General features: G+C 31.9%; 4 protein-coding genes across 4 annotated transcripts; 2 read left to right on the forward strand and 2 right to left on the reverse strand.

Annotated features, from left to right (window-relative positions):
* Positions 1 to 272: 272 nt before the first annotated feature.
* LOC123223734 (NAC domain-containing protein 83-like) lies at positions 273 to 1,661 on the reverse strand. The gene is made up of 3 exons (XM_044647066.1): positions 1,159 to 1,661; positions 742 to 1,019; positions 273 to 637 (listed from the first exon to the last, which is right to left on the reverse strand). The coding sequence occupies exons 1-3, from the start codon at positions 1,337 to 1,339 to the stop codon at positions 356 to 358; spliced, it is 741 nt and encodes a 246-aa protein (XP_044503001.1). The 5' UTR covers positions 1,340 to 1,661; the 3' UTR covers positions 273 to 355.
* Positions 1,662 to 6,453: 4,792 nt separating this feature from the next.
* LOC123223731 (glycerophosphodiester phosphodiesterase GDPD1, chloroplastic-like) lies at positions 6,454 to 8,769 on the reverse strand. Its single transcript, XM_044647064.1, has 7 exons — positions 8,574 to 8,769; positions 8,303 to 8,490; positions 7,866 to 7,925; positions 7,499 to 7,780; positions 7,298 to 7,393; positions 6,974 to 7,170; positions 6,454 to 6,839 (listed from the first exon to the last, which is right to left on the reverse strand). The coding sequence occupies exons 1-7, from the start codon at positions 8,668 to 8,670 to the stop codon at positions 6,602 to 6,604; spliced, it is 1,158 nt and encodes a 385-aa protein (XP_044502999.1). The 5' UTR covers positions 8,671 to 8,769; the 3' UTR covers positions 6,454 to 6,601.
* Positions 8,770 to 10,069: 1,300 nt separating this feature from the next.
* Positions 10,070 to 13,688, forward strand: LOC123223730 (UDP-glycosyltransferase 87A1-like). Its single transcript, XM_044647063.1, has 3 exons — positions 10,070 to 10,354; positions 11,744 to 12,272; positions 12,685 to 13,688. The coding sequence occupies exons 2-3, from the start codon at positions 11,768 to 11,770 to the stop codon at positions 13,563 to 13,565; spliced, it is 1,386 nt and encodes a 461-aa protein (XP_044502998.1). The 5' UTR covers positions 10,070 to 10,354; positions 11,744 to 11,767; the 3' UTR covers positions 13,566 to 13,688.
* A 2,986-nt stretch (positions 13,689 to 16,674) lies between these two features.
* Positions 16,675 to 18,625, forward strand: LOC123223729 (UDP-glycosyltransferase 87A1-like). Its single transcript, XM_044647062.1, has 2 exons — positions 16,675 to 17,198; positions 17,611 to 18,625. The coding sequence occupies exons 1-2, from the start codon at positions 16,694 to 16,696 to the stop codon at positions 18,492 to 18,494; spliced, it is 1,389 nt and encodes a 462-aa protein (XP_044502997.1). The 5' UTR covers positions 16,675 to 16,693; the 3' UTR covers positions 18,495 to 18,625.
* Positions 18,626 to 18,729: the final 104 nt, after the last annotated feature.

Here is an 18,729-nt window from a genome sequence, read left to right on the forward strand (position 1 = left end):
TCTCCATTATTTTCATGTTCATTTGCAGCTGCAGGGCATTTTGCTTCTTTCTTTGGATGCCTATCCTTTCGTTTCTTTTGTTTATATCATATCTACTTTGGATCACCTTTTTCTCATAAATTTATTTGCCTTTCTGATGGAAAAAGCTTAGATTTTGAGCAATAAACAGGGCCACAGCTTTAATATGAAGAAGTGCATTCTCTTTTCCCATCACTATAATTGTTTTCAGCTTAGTAGAATTTAAAGCATGTAAAGAAAATGGAAGAAGATCATATCTAATTGGATTTGAATAATAATCAAGCCCTTTTCTTCTTCCCTCATTTATTGCACAAAATAAAGAAAATTCTGGTTAATTTCAGCTTTTTCTGACACAAGAATAAGAAAAGAAGCTGGTGTAACCACTGGTTTCTTCTTGATCTAAACATATCTCATCTGTAATTTCACTTGAACTTGACGAACATGGTTGAGGAGGACCTAATAAATCAGACTGATCTTCAACACTAAAATCTAAACGACTTGGTCTAGTTATCCCAACAGTTTGATTTCTGTTGCTGCAAGGGAGATAATTTGAAACGCTTCCATGCTTCTTTGGCTTTCTCTTCCTTTGAAATATGCGGTACACAATCCAATCACTCATCTGTACGTATGAATTAGAAAAGTAAAACCATATTATATATTGAACTCGGGGAAAAAAAAAAAAACAAACTGGTATGAGAAGACTTGATAATGAAAATTTCATACCAGGTGGGTTGAGTTGAGGTTTGTTGTGGGGCATAAAAGGCGATATTCATGCATCAACCATCTAGTTTTAGTCTGAGGATTATTAGCAGGCTTTCCTCGGCGGAAAACTAAAGTTTTCCTCGACCCAACAGCTTGTTTATAGCTGCCAGAAGCCATAATTTGCTTGTGTTTGCCAATGGATTTCCAGTACCCGGAACCAGCAGCTATTTTGCATTTGCTGTCATTGACGTTTCCAGTTATGTTTCTCATAAAGAAATACCTTTTCTCCTTCAAATCACCTATGCCCCAAATATCACAAAATAATTCAGATTTTTCTCCAAAACATTTATGGCAAACAATGTGTTCAACGCATAAAAATTTAGACAATGTGTTCAACGCATAAAAAATTTAGACAACAAAGTGTAGAATATATGTAACCTGGCAAGCTCCAAGGATCAGCCTGGAAAACATCAAGCTCGGGGATAACTGAAGCAGGCAATGGCATCCCAAAAACCTTTCGCTTCAAGTAATGAACAACGAGCTCTTCATCCGTGGGACAAAACCTGTACCCAATAGGCAACTTGATCCTACTATTCACTACAAAGTTTTGTTTCTCCATCTTCAATCCTCAAACAACTGTAGGAAAAGCTATATAGTTGAGCTAGGACTGAAGAAGGAGAAGAAGCAAAAAAATTAAACGCATGCGCTAGAATAACAAAGAGAGATCAAAGAAGCATGATTAAATAGAAGGAAAAGGTTAAAGAAGACTTGGGCAAGCTCTAGGTGGGCTAGCTAAAGAGGAAACACCAAAAAGTGGTTTATATACAGAGTGAAAGGATTGAAATTCCGTAGGAAGATTTATAAAGAAAACCTTCTTCCGACTATGACTCAAAAAACTCTCCTTGCTTGACTACGGAATTGCTATTGCGTTGACAAGTCGTTTCACAAAACGTGTGGGAAATAAAATAAAGCCTCTGAATTTTGGTCAGCAAGTACGCGCCGGTTCATGTACAATGAGAACCAGCACGAGTCTCACATTGCACGACAATGAAAACGCAGGATATGTAATTAAGGAATACAACAATGGGAAACTAGCTACAAATTTGTAGGTTTTTATTATTATTTTTTAGAGAATTCTCGTGATTATTAACCTAATTGGGTCTCATCGGGATTCCTTTTTTGGAAGAGGTACAATCGGTAATGAACACAAAAATTTTTGTCAGGACGCCCAATTATATGGTAGACCTCCATGGGATGAAAAAAATATTATTAATTGAAAAAAAAAAAAATGACACCCATATAAAGAATCTTACCTCTCAAATAAAACTAAAAACAATATAAAAACAAACATGAACTACAAAAAGTGCAAAACTCAATAAATTATAGCAAATATTTTACAATAATTCATCTTATTTTTCATGTTATAAAATCATTGCATGCTCAATCAAAAAAAAAAAAAGTTTGTAATATTTGCCTGGCCCCGATTAAAATAATTTTTAACAAAATTAGGCGCCTTATAAGAAGAATGTGCAACAAAAGTCGGAGGGTTAAAATAATAAAAATAATTTTAGGGGTCCAATTGTCACATATAAAAATCAAGTGCTAGTAAAAAATTACCTGCCCTGGACCAGCGTAGTGAACTTTTTTTGTTTTGATATTAAAATTGTAAACGTAGTGGACTTTTGCTTTGATATCACCTAATATAAAATAAGTATAGTTAAAATTATCATACCATTCACAAAAACGATTAAGGGTTAATATCGTTTAGTAAATAAAAGAATAAATAAGAACAAGGCTTAAGAGTGTAATTTACTAAAAAAAACTCAAGAAAATTTTATTGATAATCGGATAAAATTGATTATTGAATCACGAAAGTCATGTCTTTATATAAGTTTATTTTCCGAGTCAAGATATGAAAACCTACTAAACCAGGAAAACTTATTAATACTAGTTTTATAAGAATTAGGAATAGTAATTAATTCAATATTATATAAATTATGATTATAGGAAATAATATAAATACACTTTTGACTTAAATTGAGTTTTTCTAAGCAAATAATTTTAAAAACTCTTTATTTTTCAATTAAGAGGAAGTTGACTTTAAATGAATTACTCAAAACATTAGAAAATTTAAATTAAATTAAACTTTCAACAATTAGAAATATAACTCCACATAGTTTTTCACATAAATATGTTATTTCATGCCACGTTACTTTGTCATTTATGCTAAACATGTTACCACATTATCTTTAACTGTCACACCATCCACCCATTTTTCCTCTTACTTTTAACTTATTTTTTTTATGTTTTCATTTGTCTATTCTACCTTATTTTCCTCTTGTCTCAAATATTCTTTTAAACTCTTTTTTTTTTCCATGTTTTAGTCTTATTTTCCCTAATAAGTTGGTTTGTCACATGGTAGAATAAGATACTCTCCAAAATGAGAAGGACACCTTCCAACATCATTCCAATTTAGTTGATAAAGTCAAATTTCTCTTGCATTTTACAAATAACAAATATATATATATAACCGAATTGAATGCTAACAAGATTGTAAGAAGAGAGTAATGAGACAATTATGACATGATAAGAAAGTGATAAGCAATGACGGAGAGCAACACTCTTGGAGTATAACAGAATGAAATATAATGTTAGAGATACATACTACAATAATAGATTAGTAATGAGTCTATGATACGAGATGATTGTTATACGAGATAATAGTAGTAAAAGATGTAAAAAAGCTGACAAAAATAATTGACAATAACACCTCGGTTTGACTATAGTTAAAATAAAAAACAAAACAAAAAAATTATACAAAATAACTTTTCTTATATCTTTACCTAACAATTTTGGTCAATATAGAAAAATAAAAATTTCAAACCAAAAGTTATGGTAAAATTATTTGACCTGGCGAGCACGTCAATTTAAAGAGATGAATCAATTGTACATATTGTCATTATTAATATTATTCTACTTTAGAATAAAGTTTTAATTTTAATTGGATCTCATCATTAAACTTTTCCCACACAACAAACCAATTAACCAAAGCAATTAATGCTAAATGGACTTTGATTATCATGAACATTGCCGTCCAAATTAAGTGCATACAAATCAACCCTCACTAATTTAATACAATAAAGGGGGAAGAAGAAGCCAAGTTTGAAGTTCCCTTACACGAGTCAACCATGACAATGATATTTAACTTAATAAAACTGCCCATTAATTTAATTTAAATTAATAAAACGTGAGACTTTTCAACACGACACGACAAAACACAACACAGCACAGCACTGTTGTCCTCTACTTGCGTGTTTGAACACTTAGAAGTTAGTTCCAAGAAAAGCCAAGACAACACCATTGGTGAATGGGGAGCTTGTCCTTGAAGTTGACAATCAGCTCAGCTTGTCAGATTCCTCTTAAATTAATGGAGGGCCATCGTTTTGTTTAATTAATCAATGGATAATCATTACAATTTTTTATTTCGATCATCACTTGTTGTTTTTATTTAACAACTTTAATCAAATCTATTATACTGATTAGGAAAAATTAAGTGGCCATGACACTTGTTCCCTTACAACATGAAGGTTTATTCTATTACAAAATTTTCATATTTAAATATTTAATTATAAATAATTAAAATTAAAAAAATATTAATTTAAAAATAAAATTATCATTTAATTAATAATATTAAAAAAATTAATAATTTTTTCTTAAGATAAAATTTTTGAAAAATTATATTTTTTCCCTTAAGATTTTAATTTTTTGATATATTCTCTTCTTCTTTATCAACTGACATTCTTTTACTCTCTCTCTTCCTTTTTATGGACTCACTTTTATTAAAAAAGACAAATTTTTATCTTAACAAAGATAAATCGTTTTTGTTTAAACAAATCAATAAAGACAAAAAAATCGTCTTTGTCGATTCCAAATTGTTAGAAGGGATCTGATCGTATTGGTTTATAATCTCAAACCGAATATAAGTATAACTTCTATATCTCACATATTCTTATGCATCAATTCTTGTCAATTTGATTCCATATATTTTTTTTTCCTTTGGGTTTAAGAAAACTGTTGGATGCATCATTTATTCCAATCTGAAATGAAATCATATTAGAAAATATTAAAGGTTATGAATGTATAGGAATAATAATTTTATAACAAGGTTCTCCAATATTATCAAATCATGGTCATATGAGAAAATAGAATTGATGGAGGGCATTGGATTCTTGAATTAGATTCAATTCTGTCAGTGGCTATTAAATTAAAATAAAAGATGGCTTACACAGAAGAAAGAGACCTTTCCAAAAGACCTAAGCCTCTGGAACTAGCTAGAAAAAACTTACTATTTCAACGAAGCAAATCAATTAATTGATGAAGAATCAGATGCAGATTAGTTCGTCGATTGTTTATCTTATATAATAGGCCAAATGACTTATTCCCATTCATGGTTTGGTGAAACCACAAATTGGTATATGTTAATTATTAAAAACTAAAATTCTTACTCATAAACTGTTAAAATTATCTAAATCAGTTAGTTTTAGGGATAAAATATTTTTTTAACTTTTTAAATATATTATAGATAAATAATAATTTTATTATCAAAACTAATTAATCCAATTAATTTTACCAATTTATAAATTAATTTTATAAATTTATAAATGGGGGTTAGGTTTTTAATAATTATATAATACTAAATTGGAGTATCACCAAACCTTAGCGGGAAGAAGTCCTTCGCCTAGTATAATTTAAAAAAGTATTGTCGCCATAGACATGGCAGGTGAAGACATCATTAATAAATTAATTATAGAATATTACTGACATTGTAAGAGCATACAGCTCCTAGAGCCACTAAAGAATTCAAGATTTTTGAAACAGGAAGAAGGTGAAGTTATAATTATATGAAACACAACTTTCAGAGATTGTGTTTAGAGAAACGAAGCTCATCAAAAGCACATCATCTTAGATATTAGGGAGCCCAGATATTAATTAGTAAAATAAATAAATATGTGCAATAATTAATGAGGAAAACAACAAAGAGTTTGGGGCAAACTTCATTTGTATGCATTGTATTCCTCAGCTCTGTCTTGGTATTTTTGTTTTGGCTTTTACCCAGAAAGAGTAGGGCTAGATTCGAGTTGAGCCGAACTAAGCTTGAGCTCGACTCGGTTCATATATGGGTGACTTGAGTTCGAATTCGAGCTCGGTTAAAGCCGACTCATTTCAAGCTCAAATTCGGCTCGATTTGACTCGATTTGTTTTTCGTTATCAAAACGATATCGTTTTTAATATATATTGATCAAACTGACGTCGTTTTGTATCAAAAATTTTAATTAAAAAATCTGACAAGTAGCTCGAGCTTGGCTAAGTTCGGCTAGAATCCAGCCCTAAGAGAGAGCCAGGCACTCTGTGGGAAATTCTATCAGAAAACAAAGAGATTTCCATTTTCTGCACAACATATTATTGGGGTTGGACTGCATCTAATTTGAAGTCAGTTGAAAATTTTGTGGTTGTAGGGCCTTGAAGATCTAGATTTACGCATAGTCTCTGGGTCGCCCAAAAAGTAATAGGTATAGTCCAGTCTTACAAACATGTAATGGGCCTCCCAACAATTCAGTCGCCTGTGAAAGATAGAAGGATTTTCTTTCTTTAACAATCAAGCCTTACTGGAGTCAAATCTCTTTTGGGATAAACCCGATCCCTTCAAACAAATGAAACCACATAATAAACAAGTGAAACTCCAACAAGCATTGCACTAGATTGAGACTCTACACAAATATAGAATGAAATCTCACTCAAAGTACCCTTGGGGGCAAACGTAGAAGGATATTGAACTCAGTGTTACTAAGAAACAGATTGAAGAAGCTGTAATGGCTGACATTTAAAGCTGTATCAATTCAGGAATGAGCTTCAAGAGAAATGAAAGCTCCTTCTGTGAGAACTCTGGTTTTGTTTTCACCTCCCTGTCCCCATCTCCTTCATTTAATTTCTCACCATCTTCATCCACCTTTGGTGGCTTAATCATATCGGTTACCGACTCTGTTATCTCTTGAACTAAATCAACTATCACTCCTTCAATTCCCATCAAATATTGCATGTAAACTGCCTCAGGTACATTACTGCAACATTTAAAGTATAGCAATCTATCAGTATATAATCAGAAAATTGCCAGTCGCCATGTTAATAAATCTTGACAGATATGTTCCTAACGAAATTTCTTAATCAAACATAAAGCTTAGAATAAAAAATTTACTTTAATTTGCCATAGGTGAGAAGGGAAAGTTTGGCCTCTTTGATCTTGCTGACTGCTCCTGGATTTCTGAAGACTCCTTTAACCTCGGAAACAATCCCTTGTAAACCTCCCTCCAAACACACCTTTATAGCCTCCGCTAATGAATTTCTCCTCACATCATAGAAAATTTCTGTCCCTCCATTTGTTAAAAAGAAAACCTGGTTTTCATTCCAAAACATCAATCAAACAATATTTAATTACAGGCATCCCATGATTTTAACAATTTTATAAACTAAGGAGTGCCAAACAATTAAAAAGAGATTAATATCTACAAAGATTCCTTACTGGGTAGACACTCTGCAATTTCCTAACAAGGAGGGCTGCATCTGGTTGGAAAGAAGAGAAAAGAATTGGCCTGTCTTTAGCATGCTCAAATACCACCTGTTCATAAAAATTACAAATAATCAATCATTATTATAAATTATTAACTCATTGTTAGAATGCACTAACAAGGATTTTAATCTGAGTTATGTGGTAAATTACTACCTTCAAGATGGCTTGAAGAACACGGATGAGATAATCTTGTTGGTAGACAACGTGGTCATCAAATTTCAGCTCAATATTGAAGCCCAAAGAAGGGTCCACCTGTTGGAATGCTTCTTGGAGAGTACAAAGAGAGTCATCAGTTTCAACATTCCAGTTCACAATTTTCCCATCTTTTGTTTTTCTCAGCAAAGTTTTCCCCTTTTTTCCTGGTTCCTTTTGGGGTCCATAGCACAGGAATTCTGATAAACTTAGTTCTGTAACTCTCTTCTCAAAAACACTACCCTGAATTACCAAGATTAATATTCAGTTTAGAAATTTAACCATTTTTTAATGGAAAATAGAGAATTTTGAGAGATGGAGAGCTTACATTATCTTCAGAGAGGATGAAGTTGTCATGGAAAATGACTGGGCAGTCATCTTTTGTCACCTACAAAAATGACAGTTGTTTCCTTTAACTTTCCTGTAACTTTTATTTTTAATTTCAAAAATTACAAAAATTTTATAAACCACATCAGTATCTTTTAAGAGAAGAAATAAATATAAATTAACTATTGAAGTTAAAAGATAAAAATTTTGAATTTGTAAAAAAAAAAGTCTAGAAGTTTCTTTTTGAAAAAAACAGTCAATATTATTACACGTGGTGTCCCTGTAAAAAACGGAATAGTAGAGACCAGCCGACGCGGCGAAACGTACAACGCGCCTACAAGAAAACTTGCTTTTCCAGAAAGATTCTAAATTTCAGACGGGATAATTGCCGGAGACAACGCAGAAAAGAAAGGCAAATAAAGTGATATGAAGCCTCACCTGGACGTCAAATTCGATGTAATCAATAGGGAATTTAGCAGCAGAGTTGAAAGAAACAATGGAGTTCTCTTTATAAGCTTTCATTCTCTGATCAGAGGACTGCAACAAGTTCATTCCATGCCCTCTGTGCCCCACAACTAAGAACTTCGGTATCTTAAACGAACCCCTATTACTATTCATCTCCACACCTGCAAAAACTCAAGTTAATAGCTTCAAAGCATGGCGGCTATTAATTTCACGTCAAAAGAGAAGCAATGGAGTTATATATTACCTGTGGAGAAGCGAGAGGAGAAGAGAGAAACAGAAGCATTCTCAGGGACTTGGTCGAGAGAAGGGACGTCGGAGACATGGACAGCTTTAAGAGCCATCGGATTGTTTTGTTTTGTTTTGATTTGATTGAAGTTGAAAGGAGAGAAGGAGAGAGAAGGATTTAGCGGGTATTTTGAGAATTGTCGTGGAGGAGGAAGTTTAGTGGTGGTATTTAATATGGGTTTTTTAAGTGAAGAGGTCCAAACAGAACGGGATCTACAAGGGAATATTCGGTCTCCTCTTGTCATATGCCATTGGATATTCTCCCTTCCTTCAACTACATTCTGTTCCTTGTCACCTTTTCCTGTTTTTTCCAATCCACTGTATACTTTTAAATTTCTAATTAACCTATTTTAAATAATATCCTTATTATATTATATATTCTTTAAAAAAAAAAAACTTCTTTCGGTTTTAATAAATAATATTTTGGGCAAGTGGATGAAAAGGATATCTGACCAATGAAAGGATCCCAACATTGAACGCGCAGCCGTGTTAATAGGGTTCGTGACGGTGCGTGCACTTGCTGGGTGGATACAGGGCTGTGATTGCGATGTGTAGGCACGATTACAGGGTTGCGACTGTCTAAAACGGTAGGCTAGGTCAACGTTTTGAGGCAGACAACCACAAATATATTTTTTTCTTTTTTTGTATTCGTTAATTTGGATCTGAATTAAGTTTTAAGGAAAAAAATATTAAATAAAATATATTATTTTGATATGATTGTAATTCTATTATAATTTAATGTATATTATTTTTTTAATATTAAGTTGATCTTAATTTTTCATAGCTCTTCTAGCAGCAAGTATACCTAATTCTATATCTGTTACCAAGCAACTCAAGAATGGCTGCTTATCAATGTTTTCAAAAACTGTATTGGTGATTAAATTGATTTACTAGTTTACGGGTTGATTAATTCAACTGAATAATCAATTAATTTAACCTATTTTTTAATTATTATATATTTTTTAATAATATCATATATTTATCATATTTTTAAATATAAAATATAATTTTAAATATATTAATTAAACAATTTATACTTAATTATATAGATAAAAGGAAAAAATAATTTCAAATTTTATCATTAATTCAAACTATTTTAAGTTTTAACAAAAAAAAATTATATAGTATTATGTAAATTTGGTTTTGATGGTTTTTTTTTTTTCGGTTCAATGAATTTATTGATATTAACAATTTTAAACAAATCAATATTTCTATATAAATTACACTAGATTATAAATTGAATCGAGTTATAGACTAATTTATAATTTAACCGATCGAATTAAGTGCTCTAATCCTATTTAAAAAACATTAATTCAATTTTCAATTAAAAAAACACAGATCATTGTTGCTTAATAATTCTAGAAGGTCTCTAGTCATTTGGATGCTGCAAGGCAAAATCCGCTCTAATTTCTATTAAATAGAACCGTGTGAACTTGCCTATTCCGCCTAAGTCATCTTTCTTTCTTAATTGCTTGCGGAGTCCTAGGACGACCGAGGGTTTGAGAAATGAAGAAAATCGACCAACCAATCATCGAGGTCCCCTAATGTTTAAATAAATGCAAAACACTGCGTTTTGTTTAATATAAAACGCACCGTTTTCCTGTAGTTGATATATTCCTTTTGTCTTGGGTGTCAACTGAGATTGAAAGGCAGAAGTCAACACGTCACTTGCACTTCTCATCTGAAACTAAAGCAGAAGAACGAGTGGGTTGTGGCTGAAGATCACACGGCAGTTAATCGGTGAGTTAGTTAAAGATCGACAATGGTAGTTTAAGTCTAGTAGTCATCTTAGCTGACAGTAAATTTTTTTTCTTATATTTTTCTTGTATAAAAACATTTGTAATTCCTAATTTTTCAATAACAAAGATTTGAGGTATTTTTTCAATGAATCTTGGCTCTCTCAATCTTGATCTGAGATTGTGTACTATAAATAGGGGTTTCTTTTCACCTACTATGTCAACAAAAATTCGTATCAAGCCGGCTTGATCCCGCCTGATCAGGGATATATCAGGACGCCCCTGATCCTTTTAACTGCAATTTCTGTGGTTATGCTGGAGTTACCGGTGTGAGGCAATTTATGTGGTAATTTATTATTGGCCAAAAGACTTATTCCCACTCATGAGGTTTCGAAAATCCAAATACTTGCTCATGAGTTGTTAACCTTAACCAAAATTGTTAGTTACAGGGGATAAGATCATTATTTTTCTATTAAATCCTAACATTTTAAGGGTTTATATTATTTTCCTTTTATAGTTTAAAAAACTAATATTTTTTCTTATTCAAAAGTTTGAAATAATTTTTTTTATAAAGTTTTTTCTTTATTCTGCAACAATGGGAATTTCCTATTGCCATCAGCTAACCATCCTAACATCTTTTTCTCCCGCTGTTGGTCTTGCCATCGAAGCAGGTTCATCTAACGAAGACGAATCCTCTTCATCTAGTTGAAAAAATTCATTAGACGAAGATAGTCCGTCTTCGTTCTATGAACCTACTCCGATGAGAAGGTTGACAGTTGAAGAACAAGATGCTAGGGTGGCCGACAGATGGCTGCAGCTGATTTCAATCATCAGAGAATGAAAAAGAAAAAACTTTCCGGGAAGAAGTGAATTTTTTAAACTTTTAGATGGTGGGATGATATAAATTCTTAAGTTTTAATAATAAAATAATGATTTTACCTTTTATTTTAATTAATATTAATAGTTTATAAATAGATATTTAAATTTTGAAAATTTTATACATAAAATTTTATAAACTTATCAAAAGGTGGATGGGATTAAGTCCTTCGGCCTTTATTATTTAAACCTTGCTGGTTGTTTATTGTAAGTCAGTGTTGGGAAGTTTTCTGATGGCAAATGGGTGACATATAATTGTTGAATTTGGGCATATACATAGGAATCTAGAAAGAAATATGACAAATTCATCCTTTTTTCATTCATTAATTTTCAAATTCACTGACTTCCCATTCCTCGACAAGCAAGTCTCCTTTTTCGAGCTTTTAGGTGTGTGCACCATGAGATAACCATAAAGAATTATTTTTGTCACCATTGACGATCATATGATTTCATATTAGCAATTTGGTTAGAAGCTTAGCTGTGTCTATCAATATATAATTACAATCTTGTGTTGCAGGCTAGCTTGAGGGTAACTTCAAATATGGATCTTGGAAAAAGCCTACTACCACCAGCCACCGCCACTGTCTGCTGCCATGTGGTGGCGGTACCGCTTCCTGGTCGAGGTCACATCAACCCCATGATGAGTCTCTGCAAACTCATAGCTTCAAAAACCCAAGACATTCTCATAACCTTTGTGGTTACTGAAGAATGGCTTAAGATTATTGGCTCTGATAGTAAGCCTGAAACGATACGTTTTGCTTCAATACCAAATGTCATACCCTCAGAGAAGGTTCGAGGAATTGAATTTTCAGAGTTTTATGAAGCTGTTCAAACAAAAATGGAGGCTCCATTCGAACAGCTTCTTGATCAACTTGAGCCACCAGTGGGCAACATTATAAGTGATAGTGAGCTCTTTTGGGCTATACGTATTGGGAACAGAAGAAATATTCCTGTAGCCACTCTTTGCACAACATCGGCAACATTTTTAAGCAAGATCCAATACTTCAGCCAAATTGAAGATCGAGATTTGCTGGTGGATTTGTTGGGTATGTGTTAAAATAAATAGTCATTCTCACTTAGGGACGATGTTTTTATTATTTTTTTAATCCACACTTATTTTTTTATTAATAATTTACATTAATAAATGTATGCCGCATGTTTAATAAGATCTATATATTTGTGGTCATTTTTACCCTAAAATATGAATTTTATAGATTCCCGTGTGAGAAAATTGAAAAGCTTAAAACTATAACGGAATTTATTTCATGATTTTAGGAATATCAAAATTGTATATATTAAAATGTACTGTGGTTGTTTAAAAGTTGGTTTTTACTAGCCCAGATCCAAATATCAATGACAAAAAATTTCGTGTCAAGTTAAAATCTCTTTCTAATTTGTATGATAGAACATTTTTTAGATTGATAACTCTAATGTACGTATATTTCTCTTGTGTGACAGATGAAGAAGATGATACCTTAAACATTCCTGAAGGAATCTTTCCAAGTCAAATACCGGAGTTCAAAAACATCTACGTAACTGAGAAAAAATGCACACAACTTTCACTATTAGCTCATTCATGGGTACAAAAATCTCAATACCTCATCTTCAGTTCCTTCTATGAGCTTGAACCCCATGTCTTCAACACTCTAAAACAAAAATTCCCCTTCCCCCTCTACCCCATTGGTCCTGTTGTCCCTCCCTTGAACTCCCCACCCAATTCCTCACAAATTTCCCAATGGCTAGACTCTCAACCCTTAGGTTCTGTCCTCTATGTCTCATTGGGGAGTTTCATCCCAATTTCAAGTGCCCAAATGGATGAAATTTTAGGAGGGTTGAAAAGTAGTGGAGTTAAGTTCTTGTGGGTTGCTAGAGAAGAGAGTTCAACGCTAATTAAGAAGGGAGGAATTATGAATGGATTGATAGTGGAATGGTGTAATAGCCAGTTGGCGGTGTTGTGTCATACTTCCATTGGTGGGTTTTTGACACATTGTGGGTGGAACTCTACTCTTGAAGGGCTTTCTGTTGGGGTTTCCATGCTTACATTTCCTATAACTTACGATCAAGTGTCGAATGAGGAGCTGATTGTGGAGGCGTGGAGAGTTGGGTGGAGAGGGAGAGGAAAAGTTGTGGGAGCTGATCAAAGTTTGGTGAGTAGAGATAAGATTTGTGAGAGAATTAAGAGATTTATGGATGAAGAGAGTGTTGAGGTGCAAAATTTGAGGAAACGAGGGAGAGAAATTGGGGAGCTTTGTCATCAAGCTAGGGCAAAAGGTGGAAGTTCCGATAATAATTTAGATGTTTTTATCAATGATATATTACTACGCAAATTTGAGGTTTAAGAAAGTTTAGGGTTAGAGTAATTATGACTAGTTTTTCATTAAGAAATAAAAGGTTTTGTAGAGGAAAACTCAGATTTTTCTGATACTCATTAAAATTAATGAGACAAAACTAAGTTTGCAATATTTTGACTTTTTTCTATGACCATTTTCTATAAACTACTAAAGAACACTTGTTTTATTAAAGAAAATTGAAAATAAAATTAAGATGGAAGATAGGGATTTAATCACTTTAAGGGAATCAATCTCTAATTTGATTATTTAGAGGAATTCAACCTCTAATTTGGTCAAAGATTTTGAATTGTATTCTATTGCCTTTTTTAAATAACTAAAGACATTATATATATGTAGAATTTCTAATTCTTAATTAATTAATAAATTCTTATAAAGAAATAAATTTATAATATTCTTATTATAATAAGGATAATATAATCCTCCTTTATAATGAGGTTAAATCAAATTATGATTCAAATTTCTAAAGTTAGAAAATCTTATCATTAGGATTCAAATCCTTAAAATTGAAGAATCCTAACATTATCCACCTCTTCAAAAGAGTTTTGTCCTTGAGACTAAGCAACAATGAATTCTAGAAAATTGTATTTGGATTAACTTAATTAGGTTATGGGTCAAGTCTAATAAGTTTAGTTTTAGAGAGCGTTTAGTTTGTGAAATATTTTATTATTAAAATTAGAAGATTACCTTAAAGATAGATTACTTTAAAGATTATTAAGTATAAGGTAAAAATATATAGATATAAATAATTATTATATTTAATTAGAGATAATAAAAGAATACCAATATATTATTTTTACTTAAATACTCTTAGGTGTAATTATTCTAAATTTTTTATGGTATTTATTATATTAATTGAAAATGAGAGTATTTTTACTTTAAAAAATTAATAATAAGAATATAATTATAATAAAATTAAGATTTTTTTGATAATATTTTAATATTTAAGGTAAAGATGATAATCAGATTATTTCATATATTATTTATCATATTATTATTAATAATAAAATATTATTAATAATTTTTATTATTTATAAATTAAATAAAAAATATAAATAATAAAAAAATAATTTATTAAAATAATCTTTTTATCTGAAAAACCAATCACCTATTATGGTAATGGGTAATGGGTTTTGGACTTGGTTGATTACCTTTTTTGAAAAAAAATTTGTAACACGTGTCAAATATCAATAAACATTTTGAAATTTGATATTGAACCATGTGGATTACTTTATTTCTATGAGTCATCATTCCAATGCCATGATGAAGAGCAGATGGACAATATTTTTCATATCAAATACTACAAGAGTTTATTCAGAAAGGACAGGAATAATCAAGCCATGTGATTGGAAAACAAGGAAGTATGGAAACGCTCCAAGGGGTGCGTTTCGTCGATTCCAAAACGTTTTCGTTTCTTAAATGTCTCAAAACCGGTACAAAACGTTTTGGAGCTGTTTTAGAAATTTTCGAAAGATGCAAAATACATTTTCAATACCTGAAACACCTTTCTTTGTAGAAATCCGTTGCATTTCCACTTCTGTAAACATTTCAAATCATACCTCTCATACTGGTTTTGTCTTCTCAATATTCCAACATCTGAACCTCCTCTCCTCTCCAGCGAAACTCATCTGTCCTCCTTCGTTTTGTCCTTCTTCCCACTAGTTGTTGCCTCCTTTCAACTATTTGTTTCATTTTTCAAATTATCAGTTCCCTTCCCGATATCTGTTTCACCAGTCTTCTCACTATTGATTCCCTCCTCCTCATTTTTCATTCGTCCTCTGTCGAAATGGATCCAAAGCCTGGGAAACATTAAAACCTTTACAATACCTGATTATGTGTCTTATTAATAAGCTGCAACCTCTAAATTCATTCACCTGTGTTTTAAGAAAAATGAATTACAAAGAGAGAAGTAAATAACATGATTATTAACTGTTGGGTTTTGGGGAGTTTTCACATTTTTTTCTTTTCTGATCAGAGGCATGGGTTATAATTTATATTTGCCGGCTCTAAGGTTTACAAGGGTAGAAACAATTTCATTAAGTTATAGTGTATATTTTACATAGAGACTTTAGTTTATATAGGTCTAACTAGTTCATATTTACAGGCTTACAGCAATAAAAGCTTAGTTTCATTGAACATTTCTTTATGCATACTTTTAAATGATTTAAAAAATAAAAAGTTTGCACACTAAATAAAAGGAAAAAATAATAAAAATAAATTGTTTTTATATTATATAAAAATATTTGTATATTTTTAAATGTTATACCTTTTTAATAAAATTTTTGTATTTATAATAAATCTTTATATTTTTTATATTTACACGTGTTTTCACGTTTTTATTTTTTATATTTTTTAATAAAGACGTTTTAACGTTTCGGTTTCAACGTTTCACCGTTTCCACGTTTTCATTTTTGTGCTACTTAGTTGGAAAATAATCAACTTTTAAAATTGGAAATTAGCAATTTGTAATGTGTTAGGTAGGATGGCACTGATGAGACCTGGAGATAATGTAGCTTAATGTATTTAATTTTTAGCTTTGATTATATTTTGTTATCTTAATTAATTATTATCCATTAGAGGCTTACTGGATGTTAATAAATAATGTACTAAAATAAAAAATAAAAAATTAAGGCATGTAATTGATAGGGGTTGTTGAAGCCTGAAGGTGATTGCAACTTAGGTTGACTTATTCAATAACTAAAGCAAAGAGCATCTATATATATAAGTTATATCAAGCAATGTTATATACATAAATAATATATATAATTTTATATATAATTAATAATATATTATTATATTATTAAATAATTAAAAATTAAAAATAAAATAATATTAAATTATATAATAATAAATTATTAATTATACACAAAATTCTACACATAACTTACGCAAATTGACCGACTTTCCATCCCTCAGCAAGCAGGTCTTGCTTTTCGAACTTTTAGGTATGCGCACCATATTTGACTCAGGCTCCATTTACAATAAGATAACTATAATTAATTATTTTTGTTACCATTGACGATCATATAATTTCATATTAGCAATTTGCCGTGAAGCTGCGTCTATCAATATATTATTGCAGTCTTGTGCTGCAGGCTAGCTAGAGTGTAACTTCAAATATGGATCTTGGAAAAAGCCTACTACCACATGCCACCGCCACTGTCTGCTGCCATGTGGTGGCGGTACCGCTTCCTGGTCGAGGTCACATCAACCCCATGATGAGTCTCTGCAAACTCATAGCTTCAAAAACCCAAGACATTCTCATAACCCTTGTGGTTACTGAAGAATGGCTTAAGATTATTGACTCTGATACTAGGCCTGAAACGATACGTTTTGCTTCAATACCAAATGTCATACCCTCCGAGAAGGTTCGAGGAATTGAATTTCCGGAGTTTTATGAAGCTGTTCAAACAAGAATGGAGGCTTCATTTGAACAGCTTCTTGATCAACTTGAGCCACCAGTGAGCAACATTATAAGTGATATTGATCTCTTTTGGGCTATACGTATTGGGAACAGAAGAAATATTCCTGTAGCCACTCTTTGCACAACATCGGCAACATTTTTAAGCAAGATCCAATACTTTAGCCAAATTGAAGATCGAGATTTGCTGGTGGATTTGTTGGGTATGTGTTAAAATAAATAGTCATTCTCACTTAGGGGTGATGTTTTTATTTATTTTTGAATCCACACTTATTTTTTTTTAATAGATTTACATTAATAAATGGATGCCGCATGTTTAATAAGATCTATATATTTGTGGTCATTTTTACCCTAAAATATGAACTTTATAGATTCCCATGTGAGAAAATTGAAAAGTTTAACACTAAAAGGGAATTTCTTTCATGATTTGAAGAATATCAAAATTGTATACATTAAAATGCACTGTAATTGTTTAAAAGTTGATTTTTACTAGCCCAGATCCAAATATCAATGACAAAAAATTTTGTGTCAAGTTAAAATCTTTTTCTAATTTGCATGGTAGAACATTTTTTAGATTGACAACTCCAATATACTTATATTTCTCTTGTGCGACAGATGAAGAAGATGATACATCAAACATCCCTGAAGGATTCTTTCCAAGTCAAATACTGGAGTTCAAAAACATCTTCTACGTAAATGCGAAAAAAGGCACACAACTTTCACTTGTAGCTCATTCATGGGTGCCAAAATCCCAATACCTCCTCTTCAGTTCCCTCTATGAGCTTGAACCACATGTCTTCAATACTCTAAAACAAAAATTCCCCTTCCCCCTCTACCCCATTGGTCCTGTTGTCCCTCCCTTGAACTCCCCACCCAATTCCTCACAAATTTCCCAATGGCTAGACTCTCAACCCTTAGGTTCTGTCCTCTATGTCTCATTGGGGAGTTTCATCTCAGTTTCAAGTGCCCAAATGGATGAAATTTTAGGAGGGTTGAAAAGTAGTGGAGTCAAGTTTTTGTGGGTTGCTAGAGAGGAGAGTTCAAGGCTGATTAAGAATGGAGGAATTATGAATGGACTGATAGTGGATTGGTGTAGTAGCCAATTGGCGGTGTTGTGTCATACTTCTATTGGCGGGTTTTTGACACATTGTGGGTGGAACTCTACTCTTGAAGGGCTTTCTGTCGGGGTTTCCATGCTTACATTTCCTATAACTTACGATCAAGTGTCGAATGAGGAGCTGATTGTGGAGGCGTGGAGAGTTGGGTGGAGAGGGAGAGGAAGAGTTGTGGGGGCTGAACAAAGTTTGGTAAGTAGAGATGAGATTTGTGAAAGAATTAAGAGGTTTATGGATGCAGAGAGTGTTGAGGTGCAAAATTTGAGGAAACAAGGGAGAGAAATTGGGGAGCTTTGTCATCAAGCTAGGGCAAAAGGTGGAAGTTCCGATAATAATTTAGATGCTTTTATCAATGATATATTACTACGCAAATTTGAGGTTTAAGAAAGTTTTGGGTTAGAGTAATTATGACTAGCTTTTCATTATGAATTAAAAGGTTTTGTGCGAGCAAAACTCAGATTTTCCATCGTTTCTGATACTCATTTAAATTAATGAGACAAACTAAGTTCGCAATATTTTGACTTTTTTTTATGAACTGCCAAAGAACACTTGTTTTATTAAAGAAAATTGAAAATAAAATTAAGAGGAATTCAACCACTAAATCGGTCAAAGATTTTGA

This window comes from Mangifera indica, chromosome 8 (genome assembly GCF_011075055.1).
Source record: "Mangifera indica cultivar Alphonso chromosome 8, CATAS_Mindica_2.1, whole genome shotgun sequence".
Taxonomy (NCBI): domain Eukaryota; kingdom Viridiplantae; phylum Streptophyta; class Magnoliopsida; order Sapindales; family Anacardiaceae; genus Mangifera; species Mangifera indica.

Bases quoted from the DNA above. Each gene is read 5' to 3' on its own strand.
- LOC123223734 (XM_044647066.1), bottom strand. From the start codon at position 1,339: ATGGAGAAACAAAACTTTGTAGTGAATAGTAGGATCAAGTTGCCTATT. The intron at 1,020-1,158 runs GTTACATATATT...TTTGGGGCATAG, and splicing joins TGATCCTTGGAGCTTGCCAG to GTGATTTGAAGGAGAAAAGG. The intron at 638-741 runs GTATGAAATTTT...TCATACGTACAG, and splicing joins ACCTCAACTCAACCCACCTG to ATGAGTGATTGGATTGTGTA.
- LOC123223731 (XM_044647064.1), bottom strand. From the start codon at position 8,670: ATGGCTCTTAAAGCTGTCCATGTCTCCGACGTCCCTTCTCTCGACCAA. The intron at 7,926-8,302 runs GTGAGGCTTCAT...TCATTTTTGTAG, and splicing joins ACATCGAATTTGACGTCCAG to GTGACAAAAGATGACTGCCC. The intron at 6,840-6,973 runs GTAAATTTTTTA...TAAATGTTGCAG, and splicing joins CTCACCTATGGCAAATTAAA to TAATGTACCTGAGGCAGTTT.
- LOC123223730 (XM_044647063.1), top strand. From the start codon at position 11,768: ATGGATCTTGGAAAAAGCCTACTACCACCAGCCACCGCCACTGTCTGC. The intron at 12,273-12,684 runs GTATGTGTTAAA...CTTGTGTGACAG, and splicing joins TTTGCTGGTGGATTTGTTGG to ATGAAGAAGATGATACCTTA.
- LOC123223729 (XM_044647062.1), top strand. From the start codon at position 16,694: ATGGATCTTGGAAAAAGCCTACTACCACATGCCACCGCCACTGTCTGC. The intron at 17,199-17,610 runs GTATGTGTTAAA...CTTGTGCGACAG, and splicing joins TTTGCTGGTGGATTTGTTGG to ATGAAGAAGATGATACATCA.